This window comes from Strongylocentrotus purpuratus, unplaced genomic scaffold, assembly GCF_000002235.5.
Source record: "Strongylocentrotus purpuratus isolate Spur 01 unplaced genomic scaffold, Spur_5.0 spur5_scaffold_8, whole genome shotgun sequence".
Lineage (NCBI taxonomy): Eukaryota > Metazoa > Echinodermata > Echinoidea > Camarodonta > Strongylocentrotidae > Strongylocentrotus > Strongylocentrotus purpuratus.
Genome location: NW_022145614.1, coordinates 30,699,467 through 30,721,808, shown reverse-complemented (window position 1 = coordinate 30,721,808; position 22,342 = coordinate 30,699,467). Strand labels below are relative to the sequence as shown.

Below are 22,342 nucleotides of genomic sequence, written 5' to 3'. Positions count from 1 at the left end.
CCTTCTAATTTTCAAAGACAGTGACAGCCTCATTGCGGGTAGCAGACATTCTCATCTTCTTGTCTAACCTCGAAAGTCGACTCAACAAGAAAACAATGTCGTACTTCTCGACGGCACGCAAGTTTTCCAATCATGGTGAATCGACTTGTTAATTGATAGAAAGGAATACAGTTCTTAATTTACCTGCAAATAGTCCTCCGACAGCTGCGGCAACCTCACTGACTAGTCCTATTATACCAAGAGCAGTTGATCCAGCCCTTTTATCGACCTCTCTCTGCACTACGACATTGAGAGACCGGACACTACCCGTCCCAATCCCGAACAAAATGGCTGCGAAACAGCCTACGCTGTACCGCTGAAAGACCCCGAGGACAAGGATTCCGATTGTCATGATGAATTGCACAATGATGTAGAGAGGAAGAGGTTTGATGCATCCAACGGTGACCAGGAAGCCGTGGCCGAACCGGACTACGGCTTGCGAGATCCCCGTCGCCGAGAGGAGACCAGCTGATTCTATAGGTGTGAGACCCCTCTCCGTCCCGGCGGCTGCTAGGTATACGAAGACAGCGGAGTAAGATGAGGTAGAGAGAAATATTGAGAAGAGAAGGAGACCATGAAGAAGGGTCGAACGTTTATCCGCAAGAATGGGTTCTTTAGTTCTTTGAACAACCTCTGGTTGCATGTGTTCATGGTGTTCGTGGTGTTCGTGGTGTTCGTGGTGTTCAAAGCTCTCTGTCATTTCATGAGCTTCGCTTCCATCAAAACTCGTCATCAAGGTACTCTCTGCATATAGTCCATTGCCGTTCTCTAGATGATGCCCACTCCCATGCCCATTTGATATACTCTCTATGACCGGTGACGAACCACCGTTTAACGTCACTCTTGATGAGTTCGTGTGGTTGTCTATGAGTGCTATTGCGGATGCACTGTCGTTGAGGCGCTCTCTATGACCTTTCGGTATGGCCTTCCGGTTTCTCATTAGCGCACCAAAGACCATGGTATGTAGGATGATGGCGGATGATATGAGGAGGGCACCGCGCCAGTTGTAGGTGTCTGAAAGAAGGCGTGTGATTGGTGCAAAGACAGAGACGGCCAGTGAAGACCCTGATACTGTGATCCCATTGGCTAACGCGTAGTGGCGGGAATCAGGAAAGTTATGGCGGATAAAGATCAAGGTAGAGATGTAAACCAGAGCTGAGCCGACACCTAGAAAAAGAAGATTTAAAAACATAATTGTAATAACAAAATTCAGTTTTGTTCAAAAATGTATTATTTTGTTCAAACAAGGTCGGTAAAGGAATACTATGAAATAATTTCTTTTTTTCCTTGTGGCAACGCAACAAAACCCATTTTTAAGGCTCGTTTCATTTTGGAAACTTTTCGGTGACGTTGGCAAGGTCCAACGGTCGTCCACAAGTTGCTAATGGTTTAGTCACGCCTCTACTACTAGAAGGACTATAATTTTGTGAGCAATTTCATTCCGTCACGGCATGTTACTGACGGATATTTTTATTTTGCTTTTGCAATATGCCTTTCAAAAATGGCTCTCTGAAATCTAGTTACATGATATGATTGCTGCGAGAGGTTTCCACTGGACCGAGAAGCTGTCATGAACTCTTCATTATTATTATTATTTATTTGGCATTTCAAACATACAATAGAAGGTACAATAGAATGACACGTATGATACAAAGTATGAAAGAATAAAATTGGCGTCCCCTTTGGGTGACACGACATTTGCTCCTGCGACAATTGCTCCGGGCTTTATTTCGTCTAAGATGTAGGGTTAGGGTTAGGGTTTCAATAGGGTTTTATGTTAGGTTTAGGGTTAGGTTTAGGGTAGGGTATAGTGTTGAATCCAGGGTTGAAGTTAGTCATTCGATTAGTGTATGAAATTTACAGCGGAGCAATTGTCGCCGGAGCAAATGTCATGGAATCCCCCTTTGAGCTTTATCACTCAGTTTGATTTCATAAATTTATGTATACAAAAAAAATCGTAACGATAAAACGAAGAAGAACAAAGAATGGATGGACAGACTGAGATGAGTAAAGTCGAGAAGATGGTAGATACCTGTTAACAAGACGACTCCAACCCCTACCATCGCCACACTATTCGCCCATCCGGTCATCATCACCCCTGCAGCGGTCAGAAACCCTCCGGTCATGATGACCACTCGTGATCCATATCGTTTGGCCAGGAACGATGCAAGAGGACCTGAAGAAGAACACAAAATATGGAAAGGGATGTTATAATAATGACATCATAAACGGTTGGATATTCAAGAACATACTCATAAAATTATCAATATTGTTCGATTTCATTTTTTTGTCACATAATTATAAGTACATTTTACATAATGAAATATAAAGAGGGAAACAGAATATATATTATTATGACTCTTGAAAAATGCATATTAGCTTTTTCAATCAATATTGCAAACTTTTAATAATATCCATATTCCAGTGCCCCCCCCCCCCCACCCCACTCCCATCCGCCCAAAATGGGGGGGGGGGTGATAGAAGCACTGAAATCAGTAGTCTTTAGTAAAACAAATTTTTAGAAGCCTTAGATTTTTGATTGAATGAAAGATAACATAATTGTGCATATAAAAGAGCGTCCTGATGTGCCTACAAATCAAACGCAGTGTCATGCGGTATAAGTTGCTGCCACTTGTCTTGACTATTGACATAAAAGAAAATCAGCGGTTGCTGCTCGTTGTAGATATACATTTTTGGCATAGCGCCATCTCTCGGGACAACCCACACAGGAAGATGTGTTTCCCATACGGGTTGACGGATGCAAGTAGGAGAAAATATCGATTGTAAATGCTATAAAGAATCACGTATGCATTGATTCATTTCTAGAATGAGTCATTGACTTCCTTGCATTTTAAACACAGAAATATATGTTTTCTATTTATAACCCAACCGGCCGTTTATTGGCATTTGTTCCAGTATTCGTTCTAGTTTTAAATGTTAAATGACGATTGATCTTACATGATAGAGAAGAAAAAGATAATAAACTGAGACCCGAGACAGCACAGATGGAAAGAGAGACAGAGAGAGAGAGACAGAGACAGAGACAGAGAGACAGAGACAGAGACATAGTGAAAGGGGTGGCAAGGGGTAGAGAGGGAAATAAAGAGGGGATAGAGAGAGAGGTAGAGAGAGAAAGAAAGAAAGGAAGGGAGAGATTGGAGAGACAGGGGGAGGGAGAGAGTTCGAAGGAAGAAGAGATACATTTAAGAGAAAGATATAGATGGCTGTTATTCGTGTGTCATCAGAGTTATATTAAGTTGTATCTCTACAAATTCATCAGTTCACTCTTTGCACAGACTTAATCAAGATTTTAAATGGAGCAATTAAAAAACGGTGGATTGAGTACCCATCAAGCTCAACGAGAAATTGCATCATAAAAGGTTTATGGAAAAGCAAGGGAATGCTTGGGGAATTCCAGTGATGGAGAATTACATCGGAAAATTTTCATGGACAGAAATAATGGATTCATTAACGAGATTGATTTCTTGGTTGTTCCATTCAGCGAGTGATGTTGAAGGTTACAAAAAAAAAGATCTCACTCCTCACGCTTGCATGCTTTTTGTTAATGACTATGACGTTGAAAGGATTGCCATAGTGTCATGATTCGAATGCCCTTCCATTAAGTCTATTCTTAGAATGACAGTATTCTGTTGATATTTGTCTTCGATATAGTGGCGGTGCATGGCGTTGGGTTATTGCGGAGATGTCGATTGATATGATAATGGCAATGGTTTTTTCGAGAAAAATATCCCTGGTCGCGTAGTATGGTAATAATAAGTCATACAGAGGACAATGTGCTGTTTCAGTGTCTTTCTTATCTTTTGGATATAGCAAGATGATGGATAATAAGCAAGGTCAACGAATATCATTTTGTCGATGTTTGTGTCTGCAGTACAAACGGAGAATCGTTTGAAAAGAATATGAACTATACAGTCATGGCAACTGTAATGTCAATTTCAAGCTTCACTGTTCGATCATTTCTATATTCAAAATATGTAAATTGATTTTGTTGTCCTAATTCGCGTATTATTCATCAACAATATTAATGATCTGAAGCTTTTCAATAAAATAATGACCATGATTTAATATGTAACAGAGTCATTAGAACAAAATTAACCACAATGATAAAGCGACAGAGAGGTAGATGTAATCATTGATGTGACTAATAACGTTGCTAATCGATGACCATCTTGCTAAATTTTAAGTCTCCTTCTGGCATCGCCATTCCATACGAATAATTATTATAGACATATTCTATCTCTACAAAAATCAAGTCTTATATTTTATTAGACATCACACGCCCATAATGATTTGAATGTACGATGTACGTTGACTCCATGTCTGTCACTTTCCAGAACCGAGAATGCGATTAATTGCAAAACCTGTCCAAAACCAGGTATTTATACGAATGTAACGAGATAGTGTGAAAAATTCTCAAGGATCATTTTCATTTTCCTACATGCTACCACAAACAGATGATAATATACTCGAGTGCCTTTTATCTCTCTCGGATACCCGACCTCGGATACCCGACTGAATATGTTATTGAGGATGTAACTGTAGATTCTGTTCAAGTGTAATAATTGCAAAACCAATCTATAAAACCAGGTATTTATAAGAATTTAATGAGATAGTGTGAACAATTTCTCATGGATCACTTTCATTTTTCTTCATGCTATACCTGAAACAGATAACATGCTCGCGTGCCTTTTATCTCTCTCCGATACCAAACCGTCCTCCCATATACTCTCAACTCTGTCCGAACGTTTTCCTGATCTAATTGAATATGTTATTGAAGATGCAACTGTAGATTCTGTTCAAGTGTAATGATTGCAAAACCAGTCAATAAAACCAGGTATTTATAAGAAGTTAATGAGATAGTGTTAACAATTTCTCATGGATCACTTTCATTTTTCTTCATGCTATCAAACAGATATCATGCTCGCGTTGTTTTTATCTCTCTACGATACCAAAACCTCCTCCCATACTCTCAACTCTGTCTGAGTGTTTTCCTGATCTAACTGAATATGTTATTGAGGATGCAACTGTAGATTCCTCCCACATACTCTAAACTCTGTCCGAATGTTTTCCTGATTTAATTGAATATGTTATTGAAGATGTAACTGTAAATTCTGTTCGAGTGTTATAATTGCAAAACCAGTCCAAAACCAGGCATTTATACGAATGAAACGAGATAGTGTGAAACATTTCTCATGGATCATTTTCATTTTTCTTCATACTACCGCAAACAGATAACATGCTCGCATGCCGTTTATCTCTCTCCGATACTCAACCTTCCTCCCATAATCTAAATTAACATTTTCTCTGTTCCGAATGTTTTCCTAATTTAACTGAATATGTTATTGAGGATGTAACTGTAGATTCTGTTCGAGTGTTATAATTGCAAAACCAGTCCAAAACCAGGCATTTATACGAATGAAACGAGATAGTGAGAAACATTTCTCAAGGATCATCTTCATTTTTCTTCATACAGATATCATGCTCGCGTGCCGTTTATCTCTCTCCGACATCCAACCCTCCTCCTATACTCTCAACTCTGAGTGTTTTCCTAATTTAATTGAATATGTTATTGAAGATGTAACTGTAAATTCTGTTCGAGTGTTATGATTGCAAAACCAGTCCAAAACCAGGTAATGAAAGTGTGAACCATTTCTCAATGATCATCTTCATTTTCGTTATGCTATACCGCAAACAGATACATGCCCGCGTGCCTTATAATATCTCTCTCGGATACCCGACCCTCCTCCCATAGGCCTACTCTAAACTCTGTCCGAATGTTTTCCTAATTTAACTGAATATGTTATTGAAGTCCTTTGAGGATGTAACTGTAGATTGTGTTCGAGTGTTATGATACTCTTTAGACTAGCGATATTATGATGAGGATATCACACTAGGCCTGAAGTTGTTGTTGTAAATTTTGCATGTCTCAATTTTCTTTCCGTTTTCATCGGGAACCGATTGCCATATTTAGTCTAGTAAAAATAATTAAATGGTTCACAGAATGATCTGAATTAGTCAACTACTTCATTCGCTTTCATTTATCTTGCCCCATTTCTAGGCCTTTATCCTTTTTTTATGTATATTAATATTGTACTATTTCTTAATTAGTTTGTTTTACATTGTAGTTTATTGTATTATATGTTATAGCCCTACGGGGTTCTCTTGCAAAGCAGTTTTCGTGTAATGAAGATACTACCCTGTGTAGAATAAATAAATAAATAAATTTCAAAATCAATCACCAATCTGATGAAGAAAAAAGTTTAGTTGGACCTAAGACCTTTAACCTAAATTGCAACAACTGTATTAAAACAGTTCAGCTTTAATATGACTCTCACTTGCGTTTCCGCCTCCAAGACCCCACAATGCCAAGATCCTATTTATTAATCATATTAAAAACACGATACTCCTCAGGTATGACGGTAATCTAGGCTATTATACATCTATCAATACACCACACGAGGTATTCGGGAGGGGTTTCCTTAGGGGTACGGCAAAATGGAACGGAAAGGTTACGCATTTGGCTATGCATGGGACTGAAGGCGAGATTTGCTTGGTTGCAAATGGCACGGCCTAATAGGACCCCAAACATGACCCATATCCAATTGCGCGCGTTTTTCATCACTTGCCGTGTCATCGCGAGATACTTTTCTATCTTCTGGGCCGCTGGAATGAATTCTCCTCTTTCTTCAGGCCATCGAGCGAAGTGTACGGAAGTGATGGAGAACGTTTCCCCCACCAATAGGAAATAGAATTAACCTATGCCTACAGCAAACAAATCCTACTCCGAAATGGGAGGTCAACCTAAATTTATGAGTACAGATTTTTTTCATAATAATATTTCCTTTAACCGTATTCGATTTCGGAATGAAAACCAGATAATCATAGGGAAATACTACAGCCTATCTTCTCATGAAGGTCCTTTTACAAAATGTTGTAATAATAATACTAGAAATCTATGTATTTGAAAGAATTATACATTTTATGTTAATTTCCATTTTCATCTTCATTGACAGTATATTAGGTATTACAGTTTGTACAAAACAGAATTCTTCATGAAAAAAGGGAAATCAATTCATGTTTAAATCATACATCCAATTAAAGTATGCGTATGTTCGCTTTAATAATGAACATCTCGAGAAAAAACACACACACATACACTCTTTTAATTATTCATAAATGTGAAGGTAGATATATGTTCGGTGTGATGTTGGTTTTCCCCATGTTCATAAAGAATTCATAAGCATGCTCATCTTCTCCACCACCACCCCCCCCCCCCCCCCCCCTGGACATCCCCCTCGCTCCGCATCTTGGATGCGACAAGGCTACACCTCCATTGTTTAACATACGTGTTGTCTAAAGGGTGCATCTTGCCCCGGGGAGCAGGCTAGGGTATACAGAGAAGTAATTCTGGCTTCAGGCTCTATCCCATCGTTTGGTCAGCTTGATGCCCTGCTTGCTTGTGGGATGAGCGAGGCGGCCATCTTGTTCTCTAGGGACCCATGAACAGTTATCCAGATTGATAATTGAATTAAGACGTGTTGCTTTCAAATGTGTTTTTCCTAACAGGCAAAATACTCCCCGACTTATTAATATAAAAAATATCTTAGAGAAACAAATGACTTTATGTTTGTATGTTTTTCGGGAAAATAGCTCAAAATTGTAAATCGTCGCTCTGTCGGATCAACATCAATTAGGGTGGCCCGAGACTGATCTTAATCAAACAAAATTCGTATTCATGTTATGTTCTGTTCATTATCAGATCAAGGATGAATTCATACTTGTTTATTACATTTTAAAAACTTTGATGTATCTATTCGGGTGGCTCTGATGTTGTTTTGTACAAAAACAATAATTTGCATTTTATGTTTGTTTGCTTTTACCTTCGAGAGGTACATATTTTGCAAAGATAATTATATATAATATTGGCAAACGTCATTTCAAAAATAAACCTAATTATGGTCACTTGAGACAATGAGGCAATATTTTCTCTCTCTCTCTCTCTCTCTCTCTCTCTCTCTCTCTCTCTCTCTCTCATTCTTTCTCTCTTTAATGCGGACACGTGACCTCTAACACATTCTTCTAAAATTTAAATGATTCATATACACAATTTCGTTCCAAGATTCATGAGACGCATTTACTCCCTCTAAAAAGGTGTTCAAGATGGAAAATAATGCTCCTCCTCAATCTATCAATCATTGTCTCATCTGTCTCGGTCATGTTTTCCCAATAACTTGAGCTGTTAAGGGAATCTGGGCATATTATTTTGGCAGCATTAACTTCATGCATGCAATATGTTTTGAGTATCTTGAATTTCACATCAGCTAATGTCATTTGCCATCAGCGTTCATGATTGAATTAAAATGAGGCTCTGCATGAAAAACAAGTTCTGCTGCGTCATAAGAAGTTTTCTTTTTACTGATCTTACTTATATTATATTTTTGGTGAGTTCTGATTTAAAGATGCTAAAACGTGAACATCGTCACGTCTGTGGCTTGATCCAATGTGTCCTTAGATTCCTGCTACATGTTAGTCTAAATGTCAGATCATTTAGATAACAAATCAGAGATGTGATAAAAATATTCATTGAACTTTAGCGCAATGCTCACATATTTTGTTTTAAATGCCACTCAGCAGTCATCGACATTGCCAGATCCCTGATACATAAACTAAAAACAATATAAAGTAACAAAATAATGTTTTTTCGGCCGAAAGTTTCTACACACTGACATTTATTGGCGTACTCTCTTAATTTCTAGGACTTAAATTTTAAATCCATTTTGAGACTTAAAATATTTCAAGTCTTTAAGACTTAATAAATTGGGAGTTCGACTAAAAGTTTTATCGAAACCAGCTTCTAGATATAAATCTTGGAAAGACTTTAACTTCTCGCCAATAAGATGTGCATATTTCCAGTTGCACCTGTTGATGACTGACTGTTGGCATATTTCCAGTTGAACCAGCTGACACCAATTAATTTGCATATTGAATATGGGGTGCGTGCAGATCTATGTTTTTTTAACAATTTTTCTGAATTTACAGCATATTTCTTAATTACTGATGATTTAGGTATATGCAATTCATTTCGAAAATACTACAAATATAAATTACAAGTTATTAGGAAATTTCGCTACTTCGTATGAATTCCATTTAATTAAACATGAATAAGGGAAACATTAACTATGAACTAAAATAATTTCAATAAAATACAAGTATATGAAAAAAAATTCGATTAATTAAATTATGTATAAGTCTACTTATTACCGATGCCTTTACATTGATAATACAGACGTACCAGTATTGAAGTGTTGTTGCCGTTCAATTGGTTGGAAGTTTTACCAAATGGTTCTAATGGCTTAGCTAGACCAGTATAAATCTAAAAGACTTGAAATATAAATACAATTGACTTAAACTTTAAATCTTTCAGGGACTTAAAATTTTAAGTCTTAGCTTAGATTTATTTTTGAAATGAATCCAAGAAAGGTTTAAAATAAATATTAAAAGACTTGAAATATAAATCCAATTGACTTAAATTTTAAACCTTTTCAGGGACTTAAAATTTCAAGTCTTAGCTTAGACTTATTTTAAATCCCAAAGGGTTCGTCACTAATATCAGTCTCTGTTAGATTTAAAAGTAAGACTTTAAGATTTAAAAATAAGACTTTCAAATTAAGAGAGTAGTTACAGGGGCATGGTGGGGCACGTATCCCCATCCCAATCGAATCAGGAACAGGGGTTGAAAATAGAAAGAGAATGGGATAGAGGAACGTATAGCCAACATGAGATATACGCCCCTTGTACATCCTGCCATCACTTGACTATTTTGTTTCCTCGCATTTCGTCCACTCAGTCCTAGTAAGGGTCGCCCCCCCCCCACACACACACACACAAACACACACACGAGCCCAATAAAGTAAGAGAGAGAAAGGAAAGGCAATACAAAAATAAAATGATGCGACTTCCATGCTCACCCTCTCTCGATCATGTTTTCTCGAATTTCATCTACCTAGTATTATAATACCGATGCCCCCACCCCCCCTCCCCCCCAAAAGAAACACACACACACAAGTACCCTCTCAATGGCTAAACATACCGGGCTACGCCAGCTCAGCAAACACTTACAGTGCACCCCCGAGAAACATTAATCCCTGGGGGTGACAGTTTCTACAACATGAGTAAACCAAGGAGATGAAACTTTACCTCCCTAAGCAAACTAAAAGCTCTTCTTTGGCATGTTTACAGCAGGAAGCTGTAAACTGCGGAAGCTACCCTAAGACATTTATCACACTTGGTAGGCTCTATACCTGTCGACCGATGGCTCAACCGAAGAAAATAAGTTAGTCTGATATTGGGACTCCAGTTGGGGGGGGGGGGGGGGAGTGGGGTAAGATTTGGATTCACTCCGGTTCCCCTTATTAAACCAGGCACAGTCAGGTTGTTCATTAAGAACGTGTCATTGAATAACTAGAGCTATGCGAGGACAGGATGCTTACATTCAAGTCAACAACTCCACATAAAAACCCTTGCAAATATAAGATAGTGCTGAAGTTGTTTTTCAGAACAAAATGTCAAACTTGTTGGTAAATCGGTGTGAACTTGTAGTTATACAAAACTCACTTCAATAAGGATCATTGGTGACAAGGTGGGTTAAGGGTTGAAATAGAAACAATCATCGTCACTGGTCGCTGATCAGTTTTAAATAATAAGACCAATGAAATGTTGAAATGATATAGGTCAGTAGCATGGATTTCAGCTCAGTCATAATTACAGTTCATTATGGTATAATTATAGTAATTACTGTTTCACATTCGTCTCAAAAAAAAATAATACGTTTAAGCACGTTTAATGTGTCAATGATTCATTACCACTCACATTCAAACTGCATTATGTGTGAAATTCAATAGAAGTCCATCAGAAACGGGTTACAGTATTTTACAATATGCTTGATTTGATGTATTGCTAACTTTTGCCTGCCATGGACAAGGCAAGAATTAAAGAAAAGTCCAAGTCATCGTCATTGAGAAAGCAAATCGAATCTGCACAAATTAGACCTCGTCGCCAGGTTGAATTTACAACGTTCTAACCTCAATCTGACGACACCAACATGCAGAAAATGGAGATCGAAATTGAATTTCCATTTCTATCCCTCTCTCTCTCTCTCTCTCTTCGACTCATTCAGACTTGACCAAGCTACAGGTTCATTGAAGGTCAGGAGAATTACAAGAGAAAGTGCCCCTAGGTGTGTCGCCCCCGTCTCACCTCGGATTTGGAATATTAATTACATTACGAAGAGTTCCGAGGTGAACACGGTGGTTTCCGAACGGCATACACCCTGGTCGTAATTGAGAACAGTGTGTCACAGACCGTTCATTAGGCTTTTCTTCATTTAAACTGATTAAAGGTAATATTGTGTTAATTCGGCAAAAAATTACTTGCTACAAAAAACTAGAACAGGACGCACTGAATGTTTTAAGACATCTGAGTTTCAAACTACACAGTAATGATACCTGCCAAAATCATGATAGAAAATGTATAATTGCACACACAAAAAAAGACAGATAGGGAAAACTTAGTTATAGGCCCTACATATACCAAGAATACGTCTCACATGTGTATATTTCTGTTGGTACTTTTTCTTCTTCAGTGTATTCGATTTTCAGCACCGTTTTCATTTGGTTAAAACAAAAAATTAGTATAGTAGAAATTACATTTGAACACCATTAATCACGAAATTAAAACCCCATTACCAATAATTGGCCCCTTTAAATAAATCCCGCCTTTACTATTGAATTATAAGAAAGATGGGCAGTGTCAGCTGTTATAACTGGCGATATGCTATGAATTATAGGCCTTGTTCATAAACGAGCCCCCTCCTTTATTCTCCAATTATAAGGAGGGGGAAGTGTCGACTTTTATAACTAGCGATATGTTATAAATTATGAGCCTTGTTCCGCCTGGTCATATGACGCATAATGCTTTAATTTGACCAACGAGGTCGGATTACCCAGTGTCTCCATTTTATGAGTGATTAAAAAAGTACACTACAGGTTAAAATTTATCAGGAGGAAGCATTCCATAGGATGCCCTTAATTTTGTCAGAAAATAGGGGAAATGTTTGGATTTAATTACAAAATATTTTTTTGAAACCTGTCGACTTTCTGATACGTGTTAGCCGATTTTAAATTCCACTGGTTTAAATGGTAATTTTACTCATTCATACACCGACTTCATGGCAAATGTCTCAACGAAAGAAACTGAAAACGAAAGAGAGAAAAAAAAGAAGAGAAAGGGAAATGGGATAGGAAAGCAAAAGATGGGTACTATCAACTAAGTTATGAGGTTAACAGCCTGGAATAGGGAAGGAAAAAACTCAGATTTAAATTTTGTTACATCGACACTTAAAATCTAAATAAATAATCTTCAGCCCTATTCCTTCCAATTTAATTTGAAATGTCCAATTATTCTAAAATGCGATGAGATTACATTCAAACTTCAATTCCTAAACCTATTTAATCCGCTCCACAAAAATGCTTCATGTAAAAAATTGTGGTCGCCCGCAATTTTTCAAAATGTCGGAAGCCGCATGTGTCATCCGTTATTGCAGCACAAAATGCAGATAGATGTTCCTATTGCGGTTTTATTCCAATTCTTTATCCTCATTTGGTGGATGAGGAAAGGCTCAGAACATTTCTTTTCATTAGTACATGGAGGTCATCTTGAGGTTGATATGAGCTGAGGAGAAGGCATCTATGTATGCTTGGAAATGAACTCTATTTTGTCCAACCGTCGTTCTATTCTGGCATGTAATATAACTGATTACTTTCTCCGGGGAGCGATGGAGATGAGACCTTTATTGTAATGCATATCGTGCATCCTTGTAAAGTGCTGGGATAGTGGAAATATTATTGGATGGCTAAAGCAGAACAAAGGCCGGCGCACGTGAAATGGGAGGGAAACATGGGGGTCCTTTGAGCAGCAAAATTGTCGGTTCTTAAAAACACTTAGTTATGTGATTCTGTCCTGCCGCCAACATTTGAGACAGACAAAAATAGACGCACGTACTCTGTAATTATGCTTTCGTTGTCAATTTAAAAGCGATGGAAGTTTTTTTTTTATCATACATTTTATTATTTCAAGTGTTGCTCGTGGGCACTTGTATCACAGATACACCTTAGAATAGGAATTCGATAAATTACGAAAGACACTGGGCAGTTTGTGTTTTCAGTTGATCTCATCATTTTGGAAGCTGTGTCGTGTAGGCAGTTTGTGAAATTAAGCATAAGAAGACATTCGTGCCATGTTCAGGTGGCGTGTTGGGGTTTACATCGGCGTGAAGTTTAATTTGATGAAATGTAAAATGGGGGAAGGCGAGGGGGAAAAAGGAGAGCAAGAGAGAGGGAGAGAGAGGGAGAGAGAGAGAGAGACAGACAGACAGAGATAATGGGAGAGTGAGTGAGACAGAGAGAGAAAGAGAGAACAAGGGAGAATACAGCACAACTTTACAAATTAAACCACGTAGGAAGTCATTTTAAACATGATTCAGATATAAATAGAAAATTAGACATTATGAGGGCATTGACTCTGCAAGGGCATTTCAGGAAAACATAAATATCGGAGAAACAAACTCCAGGCGGAATGAACAAAGATCCTCACTCATAATTAGTTTGCTAACCTCCTCCCCCTGCCCCTCCCTCAAACTCCCATAAACCCCAGAGGAAAGCGATATCACCATGGTAACATATTTTTAACGTGAGGAACTAGAGTCAGACGGAGGTTATACAAAGTGATACTGGAATCTTAAATCTACCCGCATCCCGAATGTATCAGATGTTTCAAATCAGCGCATTTATCAAAGCAGTTATGTTTATTGGATACGTGTGTCTCGAAACCAATTTAGCCAAGCCGGATAAAAATAAATCCGAGGCGTTATTTTTCATATCCGAACAAACACTGCACGCCTATATAATTATGTATGCACCGCCCAAACGCTCCAAGAAAGAAAATATGAATCATTTAAGTCCGATATCCGATTTCTGATTTTGAAAATAATTTCAGATGATGATCATTAAACAAAGAGCATGGTTAGCAGAGTTGCCAATTTAATTAACGGCGACCAAGACTGATAATATCAATTTGAATAATAATCAAGATATTAAAAGCCTGGGCGTGTAAAAATGAGATGCAAAAAAGATTACGAGAAAATTGAATTACAAATTTGTATGAATAATCCCCAATATCAGACACAGGTGGTGAGTTTATGTCTCTATCAGCGGAGATTGTTATATCCATTTTCATTATTTTCTTAATGAATAATCCCTGGTTTTCAACAGACAGAATTAAACATACAGTTCAAGAGTATACATTTATATTGGGTTACAAATTTAATATTATTTTCTTCTGATCGGGCAACCATGAAACCTCCAAAATGCTTTATGCCTTCCAAAATTATAAAAACGACCTTCACAGGTGTAAAAAGCAAAAACCTAAATAAAGGGCTGTATAAAGGTTATACAAAGTGTAAATGGGACGGATAAACACAGAACTGTTTTTAGAGGTGTTCAATTAACACCTGTTATTGAAAACTTTAGACAATAGACAGGTTTTTTGTTCGGTTATGCTTCCAACTTATTTGTTCCCACTCGCAACTGATCAAGAGAATGGTGCCACACTCACTATGATCTGCAGTTGTGCGCAACCCAATACCGATGAGATTTAGGGGCAATGTGAACACCATCGTGTTGAAACACAGGGGGCAAATTCACGTCACGTCAGGGAAACAAAATAATGTATGATTTCTGAGGTGTCATTACCTACACGATTCGAGGCTGTGAAACTGCGGTATTGACGCAATTAATCGATTTAGGCTCCCGACTCAACCACAAATATGATTTATTACACGAATTATATCAATTTATTAGGAAATATGAAAGGAAGATGTAGAAAGGGTTATCAGTGACTAACATTTCACGTTTCCCAAACTTAACATTGACTCATTGTACTGTTTATCATCGTTATTATTACCATTTGAATCTTTAGGAGAAACTTTAGGAGAAAATAATATATATAACATAACTAATAGAATATCAAATTGAAGGTATAAATTGTAAAAAGGGCAAGATAATGTTCAGTCTATATGAGTTCATTCAAATCAATGGTGCGAACAAAGGTAGCCAGTGTGTCTAAGGTTCGCGTTTCAAAGAGAGGCAATTGAATAATTTGGAGCTATGATAAAAGAAACTTCTTCTCAAAAACTCGGTCTTAGGCTTTGGAAGCTGAATTTTATGATCGCTATTTCTTAAATTGTGTGGATTATGTCGTAATTTAACTCGTGAAGATAATTACGATGATTACGATGACGAGGACAACGACGGCGACGACGATGATGATGATGATGATTGGGTTATGTTGATAATGGTCACGTATTGAAGACGATGAAGAGGGTGAGGCAAAAAGTTTTGTAAAGCCATTGGTGACGATGATGAAGACGACAACGATGACCAAAAAGTGAGAAGTGATGAATTTATTATTTTAATACAATAATCAGAGGAGGAAATTACGTGTGAAGGATGTCTGTCTCAAGATTTACTGATATTAGAATCCAGGTGTTAATGCATGAGAAATGACTCAACGCTGTGGTTCCACTTATCAATGCAAGTTACCGCAATTTGTTATTTTCATGTGTTCCGTTTGTCGCCATTGTTGTGGCATTGTTATATATAAACAAAATTGATATGCCATTTTTGATAGGCTTTTGGCATTTATTTTAGTTTTGATTTGATTACACATTTCATTGTGCTCCGTTTGTCTGCATTGTTATACTAATGTCGATTAGTCACGACATCCATTTTGAATATTCATCCGGACATTAACCATAAACACATCTTTATGCCTGCATGTCTGCGTTGCTGTGGCATTGTTGTAATAAACAATTCAATTTGTAATTTTTAGGCTTACTGCATTTATATCGCATTATTTATAAAGCTTTTATCACATACCTTTTTGTATTCTGTTGTCTGCATTATTGTGGCATTGCTGTTAAGTTGGTGCATGCTTAAATATACATTAGTTATATTTAATATCTATAAAACCACGAGGCTTCAGACACAATTTCAACAATGGGCAAACGCAGCTGCCGAAATTAACCAAAAGTGTTTATTTACATTAAAGTACGTTAAACATAAGCAAATTCAGACAAATCAAATCTAAAAGTCAGTTCTATAGAAAAAAAAATACAATTTCTTTTGTACAGGACAAATAAAACGAAAACATAAGTCATTGGGTACACTAGATATCCTTTCCATTTGCCCTTGGACGTCTGCACATGATTAGAGATTCTGCCACACCTGAAATGTTCCTTACTCCTGCTCCTGATATATAAGATGCTAATAAAGACCTTACTTGAAGACACGGTCGATGAGGAGAGTGTTACCTTGAACAGAGTCAGGTCGCCTCCCTCATCCTACCCGTCTCAAGCACACGCGCACTTGAGATTCGTTGAATCCGATATACCATCTACTCAGGCATAAACAACATCAGAGGAAACATGAGGAGCATGAAAGGGGGCTTCCTCCAGGGTTCAAATAATATCACATCATATTTCCACCGGAAGGGAGCTATAGGCGAAATGTGTCTGGAGTTTGTCTACTAATGTACTTCAGTATATTGCATAATTTTGGTTAGTATACTATAGGATAGTCCTCAACTAACCAACAGATTGTTACCTGCACAGAATTATTCTACCACCCCTTAGTAAATATTGATGTTCAGTTTATATTGTGTTTGTCTCCATTAGTAAATGGCTGGTACACATGTAGTCAGAACAGTGTTAAACAGATTATTTTTTAATTTTCATATGATTTCTAGGGGAATACGGGTTCTACCTGTAAAATTCTAAGGACAAAATTCGTTTTTTAGGTTTTTTTTCTTCCGGTCAGTCCGTTGTTTATGTTGTAGTTCACAACCAAATTAGTCAATACACCATGTCACGGAAATAGAATGATACAAATAAGCCACCCGGCGGGCTTGAAAACTAGTCTTATCCCCCCCCCCCAACACACACACACACATACACACACACTCGCACGTAGTACCACCCTCTCTTCAGGACACAAATACCTACAAAACAACATCTTATAGTCTTCCTAGGCGGGCCTCTTATCTCAGCCATTCTAGCCAGAGATAGCCCTACTTCCTGCCCTCTCCTCACAATGTTTACATCTTCATGAGATAAGGCTTAGTCCACCAACCATCACAAGATATAAACATCAAGGGCTCGCTTCAACCAAACCAATAGAGAGGTGTGACACCAATGTCCACTGCACCCAAAGGGTTCTGGAATCTCAAGTTTGTTTTGGAAAGAAGTGGGTCGAAATTTTATGGCGGATTAAGGCGCCATAGCTAATTATAGAATGCAGCTTATATACAGACTCAGATAGGGTTTTCGAATTTATGAAAATATTTTATCACTAATGAGGTTTACAAAATTAATGTAAACCAAGTTTGACGATTAAATCCTTGCGATGTTATGAGGGATAGATACGAAGAAGATTGTCAAAATAAATGTGTAAATATCTTCAGAAGACGTGAGATTGGTTTTCAGATCCGATTTGATGGATTTCGTATAACCAACAACATCTCTTTATCACATTAACGATTTATTTCAGTTTGCAAATAAGAATTTATTAATATAAATTGCTTAAATTCAATAAATTGAGTAACAGCTCACACACATAACAACTGGCAATAACTTTATATTTTGTTCTTCTTCAAAACATTTCAGTCAAAATATGACTCCAATAAAGGAGAAGTGACAGAAAGTCGACATTTTGTCATACATGCTAAAAAAAACACGGGAATGACGCATTCGGTTACCAATATCACGCAGCTGGCGGTTGCATCTCCATTTATGAATATGCTATCAAGTTTACAGTTTATTACTCTTTGAAAACATGTTCTTCAAGGAGTGTTCATTGAACTTCGTCACCACTTATATGACTTTTATTTTGATTGTCTTCTATCGAAGATCATAATTATCGTATCGTATCATTTCTTTGTCCTTTCCCTCTTACACTTCCACACCCTCTTTTCGTTCTATTGACCTGGCAGGCAGATCGATCTGATGGTAATTTTGGTGGCCTTGACGGGTCATCGTTATCGTCTGCTGAACAGCGACTATAGGCGATTAATGAGGCATATTATTCAGGGATATCATGAACAATGATCAATAATAATAACGGATTAGGAATAAAAGGATTAAGAAACGGATTAATTATCGAGCATAGGAATTTCGTTCGATAAGAGCATGTAACTATGTTCGATGTTCAGAGCGAGTGGAAACAAATTGCTTTGAATTCAGGTGCCAGCACACATGGACAAAATAAAGAAGTTTCTTTGACTGGAATAAATCATATAATCCATATTTCAACATTTTGACTTTATGCAATGATTTTGAAATATAGTGCCAAATGTACTTTTGTGTACTAGAAGCAGAGGCGGCCCTCCGGGGGGGGGGGGGGCAGGGGGGCACAGTGCCCCCCACTTTTTCAGAAACCCCAAAAGTGCCCCTTTTTAGATAGAAAAAGTGCCCATTTTATTTTGTAAGAAGTGCCCCTTTTACTTTGACAAGTGCCCCTATTACTTAGTAAAAGTGCCCCTTCCCCCTTTTCACCTCTGACGAGTGCCCTTTTTATTTTTGACACGTGCCCTTTTTCCTTCGACATGTTCCCATTTTCCTTTGCAATAAGTGTCCATTTTCCATTCTCATCAATCTTGAAATTATCTTGAATAAGTGCCCTTTTTAATCTCTAGTAAGTGCCTCTTTTCAGGTACGAGAAGTGCCCCTTTTCACTTTTAATAAGTGCCCCCTTCACCTCTGATTATTGCCTTATTCAAAACTGAGAGGTGCTCCTTTTACTTTGACAACTTCCCCTTTTTTCCTTTGTAAGAAGTGCCCCGTCTCCTTTTAATAACTACCCCTTTTTTAAACTCGGATGAGCACACCTTTCATTTTAACATGTGCCCCTCTAATTTTCGAATAAGTGCCCCTTTTCCTTATGATAAGTGCCCCCATTAAAAAGAGAGAGCTCCTTCCCCTTCTCACAACTACCCCTTTCCCTTTCTAATAAGTGTCCCTTTTCCTTATGATAAGTGCCCCCATTAAAAAGAAAGAGCTCCTTCCCCTTCTCATAACTGCCCCTTTTAAAAATCTGAACAGTGCCCCCTTTTCATTCACCAAATGCACATTTTCCTTTATTATAAGTGCCCCTTTTACATTTTCATAAGTGCCCCTTTTCATATCTGGTCAGTGCCCCTTTCAACTCTGATAATTCCCGTTTTAATAATGATACGTGCCCCTTTTCCTTTCTAATAAGGGACCTATTCCCTTTTCACCTCTTATAAATGCCCCTATCAAAATCTGATGGGTGTCCCTTTTCCGTCAACAAATGCCTATTTCCCATTTTCGTAAACGCCTCTTTTTCATCACTGGTGAGTGCCTCTTTTCAGGTGAAAAAATGCCTCATTTCCACCCTTATAATTATCCTTTGTACTTTGACACGTGCTCCTTTTCTTTTCTAATAAGTGTCTTATCCCTTTCGATAATTGTCCCCTGTTCATGTAATCATTAAACGTGCCCCTTATTTAAAGCGACTAAGAGCAATTTCCCCCAAAGTTCGCTCGCTGCGCTCGCTCGCATTTAAAGATGATATAATTATGTTACTTATCAAAGGTCTTTTCAGTCTTCCGTTATGAGAATGTGCTTATAACCCCATCACGATTAGCTTTTTTCCTCTCTATAAGATGTAATTTTTCACACTGCGACCTCACAGATCTTTAAAATTTTTCTCGCTCGCTCGTAAATGCATATTCAGACATCACACCCAACTGTAAAGTATGATGCTTAAGCGATATCTTGTATGATGTATGAAGAGAAACAAATATTGAAATCATCCCTGATAATGTAATCACAATGTAGGGGTATATACCAATGTCTAAAATATTGTATATTTTCGCTTTGAGATTTCCCACTGTAGGTGCCCTTTTTTCCAGAAAGTGCCCTTTTTTGTCGGTGCCCCCCCCCCCCCCACTTTTGAAGTCGCTCGGCCGCCCCTGACTAGGAGTTATATTCCGGCCCACATGCACCCGATGGGTAGCAGCTTTAACAGGAACTGACTGTTACGAGAAGTCTACAATTATCCTTAGTCACCAAAATTTCACTTTTTTTTCTTCTTCCTCTCCCGATTTCTTCATCTATCTATCTCTCTCTCTCTCTTTATTTTCCCTCCATCTCTTTAAATAGCTCTTTCCCTCTAACTTTGTCATCTCTCTAACATTCCACTTTCTATTTTTCTGATTTCCTCTACCTATATATTCTCTCTCCCCTCCCCTTTTCTCTCTCATTCCATGTCTTTCCTTCTGTTTCTCTTTGATTCACACACACATACACACACACGCACGCACACACTCAGTTTCTCATCTTCGTCCCTCCCCCATCCTACCCTAGACCCTAAATCACACCGTTTGTCGCCAAGCCTTTCATGACGAATCTCTCTCTAGTTCTGGATCTCATCTGGGGAGATCAAGTGTGACTTTTCTCCTCTAATTCAATTTCAATCCATCTCCCGTGATGTGAACATCTTCATCCGATCGAACCTGGCAGGTAAAGAACCCTCATGGCTCCCAGGTGTTAGAATCTATACCCTTTAACCTCCCCCCCCCCCCCCCCCCCACCACTTCCGAAGAAAGCAATTGGCATTCGGTCTAAAATCATCCCGTCGCGTGTTATTATTACCAGCGTGTGCGTTAACGTTCTTCAAGTTGTCCAACGTCATTTTGCAAAACCTAATATATAAGTCACTTCCAAGTTATAGGCCTAACATGGTGTATTTCTATGCTGTAGGGTTTAAAGGCCTATCTGTACAAGCTGTATTTTTTTAAAATCTACCCTTAATTTCGCCCATTTCTTTGAATATCTATTTATGCATTCTACAAGGTAGTCTTTTCAGCATCTTCCTTTTATAATCATTTCTGTCTTAATTTTTTCTTCTTCAACCGGACAAAAAAGAAAAGATAACAGATCAGACCGGAGATTGCAAGACATGAATAACAGCCATAATGGTGTAAATTACGGACGAAAGCCCAAGACAAGAGGACAATCTCTAAAGACTAAAGTTATACAAATTATCGCATATGGCTTGTCCGACATGTAAGAAGAGCAAACGTGGCAAAAGGACGGGCGTATAGAAATGTAATTAGACGAGTTCGGTAGTCCTATAAGGCGAATTGGCTGTAGACCAAATGCTACATACCTCCAGACTTAACCCTATGAAATCTCGGCCATACAATCAGGAAATTCATGGCTTACATATGACGTTGATCGTGGCGTCTCTGCATACGTACATCGACACGTGTGGGACTGAGCTTGGCTTTCGTACCGACTTAATTATGATCCAGGTTGACAATTCTTCTGACTCAACGCCATGTCATTGCCTGTCTAGAAGACGATGGCTCGTAAGGATGGCGTCCTGCCCTTGGACGTCAGTGATGACGGAATCTATTAGTACTAATCCTAAGAATTAAGAGGAATGCCGAGCATTAATAACTGTACAAGAGATGGTCACCCTATGCGCTATGCCCTGCAGGCCGGAAGTTCAATGTAGCAGACATTTTAATGATCGGAGTAACATAATCGCGATATCGACAAGGAAGGTCAGTGCTACCGAGTTTTGACCGATCATATCGAGTGCGGATCCGTCGTCTGAACAGGAAGCCGGTCTGACTAAAACGTGATAATGTCATAACCTGTTGCGAAAGATGACGGTCAAAATCTGTCATGTTTTATGCTAATCCTGACAAGCATGGTCAAATGTAACAAGAGACATTATAAAATTAGAAGAGCAAAATCACGCCCAATGCATTACTCATTTCCCATAAAACCATGAAAGTCTAAAACTCATGTGTTTTCAAGAAACCGTACTAGTTGGACTTGATTGATCTTTGCTTAAATCATGAATACACTTAAAGTTACATCTTGCTTGGATTACAGGTATATTGTATCTCGTATAAGGACAAACTTCAACGTAGAATTTTAGAACAGATTAATGACTTTTACACTTACTCGTATCAAAAAAATGTATAACGATCTCTGGCATTTCAAAGCCGAGCTTCTAAAATCTAGGCAAATGTGATTTCGTTCAACCAAAATGAATAAAACTTCTTTTTCTTCTGCCTGTTTGCTGTGCATTTAAAATAAGCTGATGTTAATAGCATGAGCCAAAATTTGATAATT

The 22,342-nt window shown here is 38.1% G+C and overlaps 1 protein-coding gene across 1 annotated transcript in view; it reads right to left on the bottom strand.

The window, feature by feature from the left end:
- Nucleotides 1-22,342, bottom strand: part of LOC587497 (monocarboxylate transporter 13) — a 43,837-nt gene that overhangs the window by 3,238 nt on the left and 18,257 nt on the right. Inside the window, exons 2-3 of the mRNA XM_787224.5 lie at nucleotides 2,072-2,215; nucleotides 184-1,206 (exon numbers count right to left, since the gene is read on the bottom strand). Of these exons, the coding sequence (XP_792317.2) occupies nucleotides 184-1,206; nucleotides 2,072-2,215 (1,167 nt within the window). The remainder of the gene's footprint in view (nucleotides 1-183; nucleotides 1,207-2,071; nucleotides 2,216-22,342) is intronic.